Here is a 16148-nt window from a genome sequence, read left to right on the forward strand (position 1 = left end):
TAGATGTAGGAATTAGATGGATATATTAAGTAGGTTTTCCGAAGTTTAGTAGGGCTCCGTCTAATTTCTTGAATAGGTTGCTAGAATTGAAATACAAAAGTCAAAACTTACGAATATTAAGTAGGGTATTTGATCTAGTAATTTATCGGTTTATTAAGTTATGTGTCCATATACGGTGATGTTATGTGGTTAATAAAACAAAGACAACATAATACTTGGGAATAAAGTACCGATTATTATATATATTCCGTTTCGTAAAGGAAGATACATGTATTGCACAAAATAAAAAGAAAGACAACATTTTAATCTTTTTTTCTGTAAATTTCAGTTTATAATGGCAGATTTACAAATTGAGGTCGATGAGCGTGAGACGTTAGCATTGAACGATGATTTAATACTACCATTTCCAGTAGAAGGCATGACTTGCGAGATCGATGGATGCTCTACTCATAAATATTTGTCGTATAACAGCTACATAAAACATTGAAAAAAATCCACACAAACAAAATCACCTTAAAGTTTTGCGAAAAATGTAAAAAAGCCGTTTAAAAGGAAAAACGATCTTCTTAAGACATTTAAAGACAAACCATAAACTGTGTAAGGAAAGAGCAGCACTAATGTTAGTATATGCTTAGTCCAAAGTCATAATAACAATAGTTATATAAATCCAGGTAACACTTTACCTAGAAAGAAAAAGATATTTCAGTTCACACACTTGAATAGGATAAATGATTCTTTACTTAATTTCTAATTAGGAATTTTTTTTTTACAGAAATTGGCTGATAATTTAAAATGTTCTATTACAACTTCTGATGCACATGAGACTTTTGCTTTGTGGCTTTCACAGGGTATGCCCTGTGAAGTAGAGAGATGTAAAACCTCTTATTTCCATAAACATGACCAGTATGTAAAACACTGGAAGAAATTCCACCAGCAGTTTGTTGCTATTTATAGCTGTATTATCTTTGGATGTTTGGTAAAGTCTCCTGAAAGGTCCGAAATGTTGAAAGACTACAGGAAAGAACATGCTTACACTGATATGGACCTAAAAAATCCGATGTTCGCTTATCACAAGGAGCATTACATGCACTACAAGTCTCCTGGAACTGTATTATTCCGAAAAATCGTCCGTGTTAATGTGGCTGCCAGGGAAGCAGCGAGGAGAGAAAGAGAACAGTACGTTAAAGATCATCAGGTAGAGGTCCATATTCCCCCTAATAACAGTTTGGCAGTGTCCCGAAGACAATGTGGAATTTGACTTTAATAACAATTATGCTGCCAAAGTAATAACGAGATGGTGATCGTATTTTTGACTCGGAACAGTAGAACTTTACCGAGGAAGGGAGTCAATTGTTGCAATTGTTGGTGATTTTGTTATATAATTCATTTTGTGATTTATTTACATGCTTTTGATATTTATGTTGGTTTTTTGTTGTTTGAACAGATATAAAAAATTCTAATTTGTTTTGAGTGGGGAGGAGTGTGCAGTTATGGTTATATTGGTTTCTATAAAATGTTGAAATTGTCTCCCTTTGATTTACCTATTTCAGTAAGATGGATATAATTTTCATTTACATGTCTGTTTACGAGATATTTTCGATTTAGATAGTAGATAATACAGTTTGTAACTTGTCAATTTCGTTCAGAGAATATGAAAGTACTATTTGACAATAAATTTGTAAATTTTATAGTAGAAGTGTTCTTTAAGGTACAATTAATTTGGTATAGCTATTCGTTTGTGTGCATCAAATTTGCAATGTATATTATGTATTTTTAACTAATAAATACAAATATAAGAATTTATTTGCCATTCTCTTCATTGAATTCATAAAATCCGCAAATTATCGATAATATCCGTGTATATTTCATGTTTTAATTCTGATCCAATGACACTTAATTATAAAACTAGATGCAGGTACACGTAGCCTATGAAAACCAATTTGGCTACTCGTCACACTTGGCACTCAATTCTTGTGTTATTTGTATGAAACATAATTGATAATTGTGTCATTAACAATTATGTTGATATATTTTATAACATTTCTGCCAACATTTGAAAATCTCAATTGTTATTTTTCGTGCTTGATGTCATTGTAAAGGGTCAAAATTTGCATGGTATTCTTGCTTCCACATGTGCTTTCTCTACTCTAGAGATAGTATCATGTCTCTTCTTTTATTCTTACAGTGCATTATACATAAGTATGATAAAGCAGACGGGGCAAAATTCACAATTGTCTCTCATAAATGTCTTTTGGTCTTTTGGCCCTTTTTTTCACGACCACAGTCAAGAGTGGGGGGATAAAAGAGTCAATTCAGTAATCCACTCTTAAATCGTGTAAGTTTTTGACAGGTAGAAAAACTTGCAATTAGTCCTTTGTATATTTATTTTTATTGTTTTTTCTTTGTGTATTTTTTAAAAGTGTTTGGAATCCACTATGATATAAATGCACACAAGTGTATATAAAAAGAGTATTTGTGTTAAAATTCATTAAGGGCAAATTAAAAGTAAAAAGTTAGTGTAAATGATCATAATGGTATTTAATACTTTCAACAAGTCATTTAAACATCTATTTATTTATTATATGATTGATTGATTGCTGTTTAAGGCCACTTTCAACACTATTAGGCTATTTCATGGCGGTCAGTTCTTATTGGTAAAGGAGGCCAGAGTGCCCGGAGAGAACCACCGGCCTTCGGTAGGAAAACTGACAATCCTAGTCAATAACGATTGGAGAAGAGTCCAACTACCATGTGCGTGATCATTATATGCCTTTAATTCAGAATTCTAAATAAGAACTATGTTATCATAAAATTTGAAGTGATGACATTGGCTTCCTAAAAAGGATGCAGTTTAACAATTATGCTTTGCATTTGCTCCAATGTGATTATATTTGGATTTAAACCTGTAAGTTGTTTTGAACGGTTATCACAAATGTCAGAATTCAAATGTTAAAGGGAGACCAAATGTATTTAATAACATACATGTGGCAAAATGTTTGATAACTTTGAAAATTATACAAAATAATTCGTTCATAATAATTACCTCAGATCTTGTAAATCTTTATCATTATGGCATAGCTCTATTGGTGCGTTAGCTAATAAAACACCCCTTTTTCTTTTATAGTTCCAAATCATGATTATATCAATCAGTAGAATACCAAAATGCACACCTGTGCTTGTATTGCTAACCTGTTTAAAAAAACATGATTATTTCAGCAGCAAAAACTCTGAAGCAGGTTAACAGATTTTTCTTCAACTTTCAGGTTAGATACACCTTGACCTGATGAACCTTTTTGAATATTGAAGGTGCAATTACTTCAAAACAGGTTGTTAGATTTTTCTCCAACTTTCAGGGTGGATACATCTTGTTATGCTAGTCATTTTTTCAACTTACACTTTTTACCTTGTTCTTATTGTTTTTGAAACATTGGCAGGGAAATGCAAAAACAATAAAACATTTTTACCCTGTCAGTTTTCTCTAATTGCTATAGTTTGACCTCTTAGTTCTATTTTTATACATGGTGGCAATATAAAAAAGAAGATGTGGTATGATTGCCAATGAGACAACTCTCCACAAGAGACCAAATGACACAGAAATTAACAACTATAGGGCACCCTACAGCCTTCAACAATGAGCAAAGCCCATACCGCACAGTCAGCTATGTTGGTTGATCAACCTACAAGAAAATAACAATCTTTATAGTTGACATCCTATAGATGGAGCATGCAAATTTAGTTTCAATCCATTGAGCAGTTTCAGGGAGACTATTTTTTAAAAAATATTGATGGACAAACAACAGACACAAAGTAATGGCAAAAGCTCACATGGCCCTTCATGTCAGGTGAGCTAAAAGGTTACAGGTCAAAAAGCACAGTATATAGTTAGTCCAGAATCAACTTATTACTGTAAGTAATAGAAGACCAATTACTGTGGATTCATTAATATTCGTTGGATACTAATTTTCGTGGATTTTGTGGGTACAGGTGAACCACGAATTTAAATGTTCAATGAATTACAAATTGTTAAAGGAATGTATGCAGACTTTGCCAAAACCATGAAATTAAATATCCACGAATATACAAGTTTTCCTCAATCCACGAAAATTGGTACCCACAAAAATAAATAAATCCCCAGTAAATACAGCTACAAGGAAAACAATATACATTGATTTATTTCTCAATTTTATCAAAATGAGCCAATAAGCCCCAGTGGTCACTAGGGAATAGTCCACAACTTGGTATTTTTTCCAGTCCAACAAGTTCAAAATATTTAGGAACAATAACAGATTTTGGTTTACAATGTCTGGTGTAAATACGATCAAAACGACAACGAGGCTTGAACCTTCCTGCCCACTCTAGGTTGGTATTTCTTGTCATATCCCATGTGAATTCAGCTTCCTTCCTACTTCCAGTTTCTTTCCACATGTCAAACACTCCCTCTGGAAGACCCTTTAACTCCTGTAGCTGAAAAAACAAATGTTTGACATTGAATTTATTATGGAAACATAAACAAGAGTGCACAAGCTTGTCCGCTTTATTGATAATGATTGTACTTATGTTAAAAGTCTTTAAGATAAAGTTTTTACTACAAGTATCACATAAACCTAACATTTGCAGTGATCCATATAAATGAGTTAAATTTTAGATGAATCCTGCAAGCCAGACAAGTACACCTAAAAGTCATTCCATACACCAAGTATAATTGGCCTATTATAGTATCAGGTAAAAATTCAACTCAGAAAACTTAATATTGATCAATGAATAATAAAATGAGGTCTTCAAGTCATATGTAATATGCCAGACAGACCTGTACATCTGACAATCATTCCATACAACAAATACAGTTAACCTTCTGCTTATAGTATCTGAGAAACAGACATAACTGAGTAAAACATATCATTGACCAATGAACCATGAAATTGAGGTCAAAATCTGATAAAAACCTGCCAGATTGACATGCACATCTTACAATTATTCCATACATCAAATATAGTCGATCCACTGATTATAGTATCTCAGAAACTTACCTTTTCATGAAAACTTAAACTTGATCACTAATCTATTAAATGAATTCAAGGTTAGGTACCCAGTCTGATGGAAATGTAGACCTTGCAACGATCCCATCTACAGAATATACTTAACCTATTACCCATAATAAGTGATAACTTTTCTTGATCAAACATGTACTGTTTTTTTAGCAGTTTTAATTAAAAATATATATACAATTTTAAATTTTGAAATTTTTGCATGCATTTACAATTGCTTTTGTTGAACAAATGATAAAAATGTGAGAATAATCAAAAATATTTTAGTAAATGATGCATACAAATAATGCTATCAAAATTAAAATAAAAGTTTTATTTTTTCAAAACCTTTTAAATTACATTTTTTACAATAATAAAAAAACATTGCAAAAGAGAGACAAAAGATACCAAAGGGACATTCAAACTCATAAGTCGAAAATAAACTGACAACACCATGGCTAAAAAAGAAAAAGACCAACAGACAAACAGACAAACAGACAAACAACAGTACACAAAACACAATATAGAAAACTAAAGACTGAGCAACACGAGCCCCACCAAAATCTGGGGGTGATCTAAGGTGCTCTGGAAGGGTAAGCAGATCCTGCTCTACTTGTGGCACCCGTCGTGTTGCTCGTGTTAGTACAAACTGGGAAATTAGTCTAAATCGGTAGGTCACATTTGGGAAAAGGGGACGGGATTGTACATTGTAGTTACAACATTAGGAACATATCTGCTATCATCTGTGAAACAGATATTCTGTAACAGTCAACCAACTCATGATGGTGTCCATAAAATTTACGAAGGGATGATTTCAACTTCACCACTTGGAACTCTTGGTTTAATAGCTTCCTTGTGAGCAGCAACCCTCAATCAAGGAAATCATGATAGGGAATACAAAGCCCTGGAGTATCGTATCAACTGGGAGATATATACTCTGTATGCAGGCGCTGCTGGAATGTTGCTACATAAAAATGGAAAGTTCAACATTTCTTAATATACAGGAAATAAATTTAGATAAGTCTTAAGACAGATCTTTTTTCAGAAACTGCTCAATTGTTGTCTTAATTTTATCTCATTGCATAAAAATATGTACTTTTTAAAATATGGTTGAATCTTCTAGGATAGATATGTGTCTTTTCCTGTCTGCCAAAATAATATTTTTTGTCCATGTTTTGATACATAAAAAAACTTAACAAGAGTGCACATGCTGAAATGTCTCGCCTTCTTTACTAACCATTAATTGTATGTTGATAGTCCTAAATATAAAGCTTTAATACAAGTAACACATAAACTTAACATGATCCAAGAAAATGAGATCAAGGTCAGATTAACCAAATGAGAAATACATTTCACCTTACAATCATTCAATAAACCAAAGTTGACCTATTGCTTATAGTTTCTAAGAAACAGTCTTAACCAAGAAAACTTAACATTGACCAATGAACCATGAAAATGAAGTCAAGGTCAGATGAACCATGCCAGACAGACATGTACACCTTACAATCAATTGATGCATTAAATATAGTTGACCTATTGCTTATAGTATCTAAGAAACAAACTTAACCATGAAAACTTAACATTGACCAATGAACCATGAAAATGAGGTCAAGGTCAGATGATACCTGCCAGACAGACATATACACCTTACAATCCTTCCAAACCACAAATATAGTTGATCTATTGCTTATAGTTGAAGAAAAACAGACCAAAACACAAAAACTTAACACTGAGAAATGAACCGTGAAAATGAGGTCAAGGTCAAATAAAACCTGTGAGACTGACATGTACATCAAAAAATATTTCCATAAACCAAATATAGTTGACCTATTGCATATAGTATTAGAAAAAAAGACCAGGTCCAACCCTGAACAGTTGGGTCAAGTATGGAAACAACATTCAAGCTTGATACAGCATTGAATTTGGATTGTGATTAAATATTTGACACAGCATAGGTTTCTGACACAGAATGAATGTGGTCTAAGAACTTAAAAAATTTTAATTTACCTATTCAAACCATATCATTATTATTTGCTTTTATATATAAATTAGAAATAACCAATTTAAAATTTAAAATCCCCCCCCCAAATTTTTTGAACCCCCTTATGATTCATCAACCCCAAACTCAATCCCAGCCTGCCCTTTGTGGTATGGTAACTTGCAGTACAATTTCAGAGAGATCCATACACTTGAACACCAGTTATTGTCTGGAAACTAGAAAAATGCTTGTTTTTTGGCCCCTTTTTGGCCCCTTATTCCTAAACTTTTTGGGAAATTACCCCCAAACTCAATTCCAGCTTTCCCTTTGTGATATGGAACCTTGTAGTACAATTTCAGAAAGATCCATACACTTACACACAAGTCATTGTCATGAAACTAGAAAAATGTTTGATTTTTTTACCATTTTGTGGCCCCTTATTCCTAAAATTTTTAGTCAATTACCCCCAAAATCAATCCCAGCATTCCCTTTGTGATATGGAACCTTGTGGTACAATGTCAGAGCGATCCATACACTAACACACAAGTTATGTCTGGAAGTTACAAAAATGCTTATTTTTGGCCCCTTTTTGGCCCCTAATTCCCTAACTGTTGGTACCATAACCCCCAAAATCAATCCCAATCTTCCTTTTGTCGTATTGAACCTTATGGTAAAATTTTATAGAGATCCATTCACTTAAACTAAAGTTAGAGTGCGAAAACCAATGTGTCTTCGGACGACGACAACAATGTCATACCAAAATACGACGATTAAGATTTGAGTCGAGTGCACCTGCCACATGCGCGATTCGAACTCATAACCTCAGAGTTGACAAGCTAGTGATACAGTAGTGCGACTACTTAGACCACTAGGCCACAGATGCCTCTATCCAGGAAATTAAAAAAAAATAGAACCCCAAAGAAAATTAAATAGTACAGCATATAATATCTTTATGTACCTCTTTATCTCTGAGATTAAGGTCACCACCAAAGATGACCGTCTGATCGTTGTTAGCACTGACCATATGTTGTAAAGCTATTTTTAACTGCTGTTTTCTCTCCGAGGCATGGTCCTTGGTACTCTCTAAATGTGATGTCATCAGCAGGAATCTTACACCTTTAATGGTACACTGTAAAACAGAGGCGAAAGATAACAAAGGGACATTCAAACTCATAAGAAGAAAATAAACGCCATGGCTAAAAAAGAAAAATTCCAACAGACAAACAGACAAACAATAGTACACAAAACATATCATAGAAAACTAAAGACTGAGCAACACGAACCCCACCAAAAACTGGGGGTAATCTCAATTTGTAATTACTTCTAAAATATAAAATAACTAATAAGGTTAGGGTGAAGTTTGGCTGTTTAACCCTGACACATTTTGTATGTGTCTGTCCCAAGTCAGGAGCCTGTAGTTCAGTGGTTGTCCTTTGTTGCTGTATATCATGTTTGTTTTGTTATCATGCAGTTTATTTTCTCGTTTGAATTGTTTTTTATTTTGGCATTTTGGGGCCTTTTACACCTTTCTGTGCACAATGGGGTTTTCTCATTGTCGAAAGCTGTTAACTTATACCTCATTTCGTCTCTGGTTGGAGAGTTGTCTCATTGACAATCATACCAGATCTTTTTATTTTTATATATACACTACTTCAAACATAGAAAACTTTTCGACTAGTGGTCGAAAAACTATATTTTGCTGTATGTTCAAAAATCATAGTTGCAGTTGTGCACAGTTACTAAAAATACAGATATATTTTCTTCAAGAAAAATTGGTATTTTTCCAAACTTTCTTCTTTTTAGATATTGTTTTAACAGTAATTAAAAATGTAGTGTTCATACATGTTTTTTTTTTTACATGATTTCTTAATAAACCATAAAACATAGAGACCTCAACCTTCAAATAGACATCTGACTGGGGTTTGAAAAACACCCCCCATTCATACATTGATTTATGGGAAAATCACTACCCATTCATATATTTCATAAGAAAATCACAACCCATTTATTTATATTTCCCAGCTATCATAACATCCTATATCAATGATATGTAAACCACATTGGATGCATGATTCATATTACAAGATAAACAAGAATGTGTCCATAGTACACGGATGCCCCACTCGCACTATTATTTTCTATGTTCAGTGGACCGTGAAATTTGGGTCAAAACTCTAATTTGGCATTAAAATTAGAAAGATCATATCATAGGGAACATGTGTACTAAGTTTCAAGTTGATTGGTCTTCAACTTCATCAAAAACTACCTTGACCAAAAACTTTAACCTGAAGCGGGACATCCGGACGGACGGACAAACGAACCAACGGACGCACAGACCGAAAAACATAATGCCCCTCTACTACCTTTTGAATTACTATTGAAAAATAATATTAGCTATATATAGCAGAATATTAAAAAGTAACACGTTTTTTCTTAATAGCAAACTCTCTTCAAAATTCAGTAACAATTTCATCATTTTTTCTTTTGCCTTAGTAACTGTGCAAGGTGACAAATCCTGTAAAAGTTTACTGGCAAAGCCTGGTAAGCAAACAAATCATATTCTGAATGGCCAATATTATAAATGGTACAATTTAAGCAGGCGAAACTATGCAGACTACTAAAATAAAGAAATTTTTCAATTTGTCCATATAGTACAGAAGACCAAATTTTATGCATTGATCAGAGACAAAGTGTTCATGAGAAAATGTGTACTTCTATTTAGTTGGCCTAATTTTTTTATTGTCAAATTGGTCAAGTACACTAAATCTTTAGATTGTCCGAATGTACCTTTCACCTGTCCATGGCAGTCAGGCACCCAATAATGTCAACTCAAGGTTTCAGAGCTTCTTATATTTTCTACTGTGCAAAATGGTAGAATGATTTTGTAGTTTTTGTGTGGTTGGGTTGCATGCTCCTTTATGTCATCTCACATTTCCTCTTATTCATAAAGGAGTAAGTTCATGAAGGGTTAAAATTGGCCCAATGATTTTGATTTTTTTTTTAATCTGTTCAAAATACTACAAATTTCACATAGAAATAGTTGTGATATGATTATTAATACAACATAACTCCTTTTTGGCACATCACATATGGCCCGAGAATATAGTTATTTCGTAGTGCATTTCTTTTAGAAAATAAATTCAAATTTAAAAAATTGCTCCTGCTCTATCTTAAAAAGATTTTTACAGTGTAGTGTACTACTATTGATACAAATAATATCAAAATTATAGAAACTTCTACCAGCTCTAACTCAAAATATTGACAATTCTGTGTTAAGGGGGGCTAAAATTCAGTTTGACAGCTTCAGACATTCTAATTTTTGACCTTTTTTAACTGGACCAAATCACTACTTAACATAAAGATTCAGCACCCAAATTTTTTTAACAAGTAATTTCATCCCCTTACTTAATATTTCATGTATAAAATATCAAGAAATAAATTGGGAAAGTGTATAAAAAAAAAATGCAAGTTATACATTGTTCACACTAGGGACTATATTCGTAGACAACGTAAAACCAAAGGACGATAACTGTGTCCTTGGACCATATAAATGATGAATCCTAATATGACGAAGTATATATCGTCAACCAGTATATATCCACAGTATTTCTACTTTAAGTGCAAACACATTAATACACGAAATTAGCTGGTCCGCTCACCTTAATTGTGTGACCAGGTAAACTCAATTTGCGACAGTAAAACCAACATTTTACATAGGCAAAACTTCAAATACAATACAGTTATCTCTATTTGAATGCAAAATAAACAAATCAGTCTATTTCAGTTATCATTTCGGTGTAAAATTTTATGAAACAAAAATTCTGTGAAATGATGTTATAGTCTTTGGCAACTAAACAAGGTGAGAATCATATGTATGCTTCCGACATCAAAAGTAAATTTTTCAAACCCAAAGTGTTTTCAGGTTGCACTTTGTAAATACCGCTGTTTCTCAAACCACGCCTATTTTGGGGAGATATATAATATTCATAGATATGTTAATTTGTTAATGTACTGGTTCCCATTTATGATCTCTGTGTTTCATCTCATAGAGACATCACTTGGGAATGTAACCAGTATAGAAAAACATGGTAGCGCCTAAATTTTAATTCTTAGAAGGTCCAAATATGATGGTAAGGGTAGTATAGAATTTTAGTATAAGTTTAAACTCTTAGAAGTTCAGGGCATATAAATGTTGAAAATATGCCGCACAGCCCTATATTTTGACCTTTGAATAAAATAGTAGTGCATATAAACTTTCCGTTCTGGGATATTATTTTTCACGAAACTTCATAGTAAAAGTGTCACAGTTTTAGCCGCAAAGGGAGTTCCTATGGGAAAATGCATTGTCTATATTTACAGAATTGCAACCTATATAGGGTTAAAAAATAGAACATACAGAATTTCACAAAATCTGGTTTATCTCAGAGATTTTAAAGAATTTAACTCAAATATGAAGTTTTATAAATATTTCATGAAGATTGAGAAAATCCTGAGCCTTAACTATGATGACTCAGCATAAATTCACAGTTTACAGTGTGCATGGTTTACTTAAAGCCCTGAATTCAAAATAAATTCATGATATATGCCTATTTGTGATTTAAATTGTTTAGAAGTGCTTATATTTACTCTTCGCAGTCATTGCAACTCATTGATCCTTCCTAAATAATTTTGTTGGGTTAATTTTGTCCTGTCGATAACCCAAAAGTAAGCTGTAACACCTAAATGTGTTTTTTTGTGACCGCGCATTAAAAAGTACAAGCTAGATTTACAAAAGGACCTCAATAAAACTTACAATAGTGTGTTCTATCCTAAATATATTCTAAATACTCCACATTGCTAGAAACAGGGAAAATATTTAGGAAATGTGAGGCCCCAGGGGGCAAAAAACAGAAAAAAAATGCCTACCCTGGGTCATAAAACAGATAATTTAACTTGTAAATGGTATGATTTTATTATTTTCAAGGTCTTTTGTAAACAAAACAATAACTGTGCTGGAAAGTTATGCAAAAACAAGAAATGATTGTAACAGGATGCTGTTACAAAGTCTCCCAAACGAAGCTCCCATAATTCGTAATTCCCAGGGTCGCCTGACATTGGGCCACATCCAGTGAAAATTGGTTTGGTCCAGTAAAGTTATATGCATTAGTGATGCCTGGGGACTAACCTTGTATATCATTCAAATCATCTTGGCATGACAAACCAGAATATATATGGTTTAGGGGTGGGGATCTCGACCATTTACAAGATACTAGAACATTGGGGGTGGGGAGGAACCCCTGGGGACTGGCCCTATACGTCATTCAAATGTTCATTACATGAGGAACAGGAATATATATGGTTTAGGGGTGGGGATCTCAACCATTTACAAGATATAACAACATTGGGGGTGGGGGGAACCCCTGGGGACTGACCGTATACGTCATTCAAATGTTCGAGACATGACAAATAGGAATATATATGGTTTAGGGGTGGGGATCTCGACCATTTACAAGATATTAGAACTTTCTCAAATGGCAGGGGGTCGGGATGACCCCTGGGGACTAACCCTGTATTTCATTTGATGTGCTTTATCATGACAAACCAGAATATATATGGTTTAGGGGTGGGGATCTCAACCATTTACAAGATATTAGAACTTTCTCAAATGGCAGGGGGGCGGGATGACCCCTGGGGACTAACCCCTGTATACCATTCAAACCATCTTAGCATGACAAACCAGAATATATATGGTTTATGGGTGGGGATCTTGACCACTTAGAAGATATTAGAACTTTCTTTAATGGCAGGGGGTGGGGGTGACCCCTGGGGACTAACCCTGTATTTCATTTGATGTGCTTTATCATGACAAACCAGAATATATATGGTTTAGGGGTGGGGATCTCAACCATTTACAAGATATTAGAACTTTCTCAAATGGCAGGGGGTCGGGATGACCCCTGGGGACTAACCCTGTATATCATTCAAACCATCTCAGCATGACAAACCAGAATATATATGGTTTAGGGGTGGGGATCTTGACCACTTACAAGGTATTAGAACTTTCTTAAATGGCAGGGGGTGGGGTGACCCCTGGGGACTAACCCTGTATTTCATTTGATGTGCTTTATCATGACAAACCAGAATATATATGGTTTAGGGGTGGGGATCTCGACCATTTACAAGATATTTGAACTTTCTCAAATGGAAGGGGGACGGGATGACCCCTGGGGACTAACCCTGTATATCATTCAAACCATCTTAGCATGACAAACCAGAATATATATGGTTTAGGGGTGGGGATCTTGACCACTTAGAAGATATTAGAACTTTCTTAAATGGCAGGGGGTGGGGGTGACCCCTGGGGACTAACCCTGTATTACATTTGATGTGCTTTATCATGACAAACCAGAATATATATGGTTTAGGGGTGGGGATCTCGACCATTAACAAGATATTAGAACTTTCTCAAATGGCAGGGGGTCGGGATGACCCCTGGGGACTAACCCTGTATATCATTCAAACCATCTTAGCATGACAAACCAGAATATATATGGTTTAGGGGTGGGGATCTTGACCACTTACAAGGTATTAGAACTTTCTTAAATGGCAGGGGGTGGGGGTGACCCCTGGGGACTAACCCTGTATTTCATTTAATGGGCTTTATCATTTAGAACATTTTCAATTAAAAAGATTGTGTCTATCACAAACGGTTTTCAATTTATAATCATTTGAAAATTTTAAAAAATAAAATCCCATAGGGTTCTATAGTAAAACCCTCTTTTCTTTTTGCCCCTCAAAGTACCCCTTTATAAACCCCTTTGCACAAACAAAACCCTGATTGCACCACTAGACATGTTAGTCTAACATATTGTGAAACCCTAAGTTAATCTGACAAGCGGTTTTGGAGAACGGGTGCGGACAAGTTCAAATTTAAAAGCGGCGGAAGAAGAAGAAGAAGAAGAAGAAGAAGAAGAAGAAGAAGAAGAAGAATAATAATAATAATAAGAACTGAGCAAAAACAATAAGTCTTCCCAAACTTCGTTTGGGAGACTTAATAAGATGTAAGCAGTCATTTCTATCAAACATTTAGTGAATTTTTGCACCAGACTGATATCTTCTTAAATACAATTTTGCAAATATGGCTTTGTTAAGACAGTTTTAGTTCATACATTAACTAACTTATGTTAGTTATATGGTTAGAGATGATACTGTTGTGACAAGAGTTCTTAACTGAACATTTGAGACAGAAATTGTGAACTTTCATTGACAAATAGGCATACAGTAAGATGTGGACTGGAGACACAGGCAGGATTGGATACTTTGTATAATCTTGAATGTTGGAATGATTAACTACTAAACAATACATTTATAGTATTCTAAAATGCTTTCAATTTGTTATCAGAATAGTTTCAAACATGTTTTAGACATTTCATGTCAGAAAACATGTACATAGGGTAAGCTGGCAATGATTAAAGTCTTGTTTTCAAATTGTTTAAAAAAACTGAAACAGGGATAGGGGTATAAAATGTACTGTAAAAGGAAACTTAGAGTATATGCAGTGATTTCCTTAAGGCTATAATTCTGATAAATAAGTATTGTTGTGAGAAAAAGTGTTTTTAGAAGGTTTTCTATTTGAATAAATGTTTGTATAGGTTGCACTTTGTAAATACAGCTGTTTCTCAAACCACGCCTCTTTTGGGGAGATATATAATATTCATAGATATGTTAATTTGTTAATGCACTGGTTCCCATTTATGATCTCTGTGTTTCATCTCATAGAGACATCACTTGGGAATGTAACCAGTATAGAAAAACATGGTAGCGCCTAAATTTTAATTCTTAGGAGGTCCAAAATAGAAGGTAAGGTGTAGTATAGAATTTTAGTATAAGTTTAAACTCTTAGAAGTTCAGGGCATATAAATGTTGAAAATATGCCGCACAGCCCTATATTTTGACCTTTGAATAAAATAGTAGTGCATATAAACTTTCCGTTCTGGGATATTATTTTTCACGAAACTTCATAGTAAAAGTGTCACAGTTTTAGCCGCAAAGGGAGTTCCTATGGGAAAATCATTGTCTATATTTACAGAATTGCAACCTATAGGCTTCTTGTTAGCTCAGAAAGTAATACAATGGACAATGATAGATGAAAAGAACAAATTTGAGTTTTTTTCTAATTATTGAATATTGAGTGTGCTTTCACTGTTGACAAAATTACCTTATTTGTCCTATTAGAATAGAAATAATTCATGGCAGACTTAGATTGTTTTCATTTAACAATAGGTTGGGCATTTATATTCATATTTTACCCCTCTCTATGGCTCAGAATAAAATAGTTAAATATAAATTCCCAACTCATGTTTAAATGATAACAAATATACGGCTGCCATGAATCATTTCTTAAGTAATGACCCCTTATATTTTGCATTATTTGTGTTAATGGTAAATTTTTTCCATAATTCTTGACAGATTTTAGTATAATTTACTTTGGACGCCACTCCTGGTCCAGAAAATGCTTTTGTCTAAGGATTTAATATCATTATTTGCATCTTATTTTCACAGAACATTTTGGATAGTAGGTTGCAGACAAGATTTCTTATGCTTTTAGGTCTGAGAAATATGAAAATTCATCCTATTTTGACAATATATCCCAATTGTGCTGATTTTGAAGTCTAGAATATACTCTTTAAAAAGAGATTTTGTTAAGGGATCATAGATTTATTCTTACGAGGAAGCTCGGAGCATGCTCGGAGGATGCTCAGAGCTTTTTAGCAGGCTCTTCTCAGCAGTTAATGTGACAATAATTATCATGATCCATTAAGATGTCAATCAAATCTATAGCACTTCTATAATAAGGAAAGTAGAGCATTATAGAGGAAGCTCAATTAACACCTGTGTAAACATCTGGTCTGTTCAAATAAATCTTGAATGAAATTTTACAAAACTATAAAATAGATTAGAAATTTTTCAATATGTACAATGCCTGGCAAGAAATATCAAGTCTTCACAGAAAGATAATGTTTTTAAAATATTTTCTTATTTATAATCATTCTTTTTCAATACAAAAAAAAATCAAATTTTATATTTAAAATATAAATATAGCTTAAATTTATACTATATAAAATTAAAGATAAAAGTCACCAAAGACACAAACTATGGTAATAGGT

The 16148-nt window shown here is 33.6% G+C and overlaps 1 protein-coding gene across 1 annotated transcript in view; it reads right to left on the minus strand.

Annotated features, from left to right (window-relative positions):
* Positions 1-4154: 4154 nt before the first annotated feature.
* Positions 4155-16148, minus strand: part of LOC127723412 (tyrosyl-DNA phosphodiesterase 2-like) — a 36109-nt gene continuing 24115 nt past the window's right edge. Inside the window, exons 5-6 of the mRNA XM_052230041.1 lie at positions 7961-8131; positions 4155-4464 (exon numbers count right to left, since the gene is read on the minus strand). Coding sequence (XP_052086001.1) covers positions 4171-4464; positions 7961-8131 — 465 coding nt within the window. The 3' untranslated portion in view covers positions 4155-4170. The remainder of the gene's footprint in view (positions 4465-7960; positions 8132-16148) is intronic.

Source organism: Mytilus californianus, unplaced genomic scaffold (assembly GCF_021869535.1).
Source record: "Mytilus californianus isolate M0D057914Y unplaced genomic scaffold, xbMytCali1.0.p SCAF_13, whole genome shotgun sequence".
NCBI classification, from domain to species: domain Eukaryota; kingdom Metazoa; phylum Mollusca; class Bivalvia; order Mytilida; family Mytilidae; genus Mytilus; species Mytilus californianus.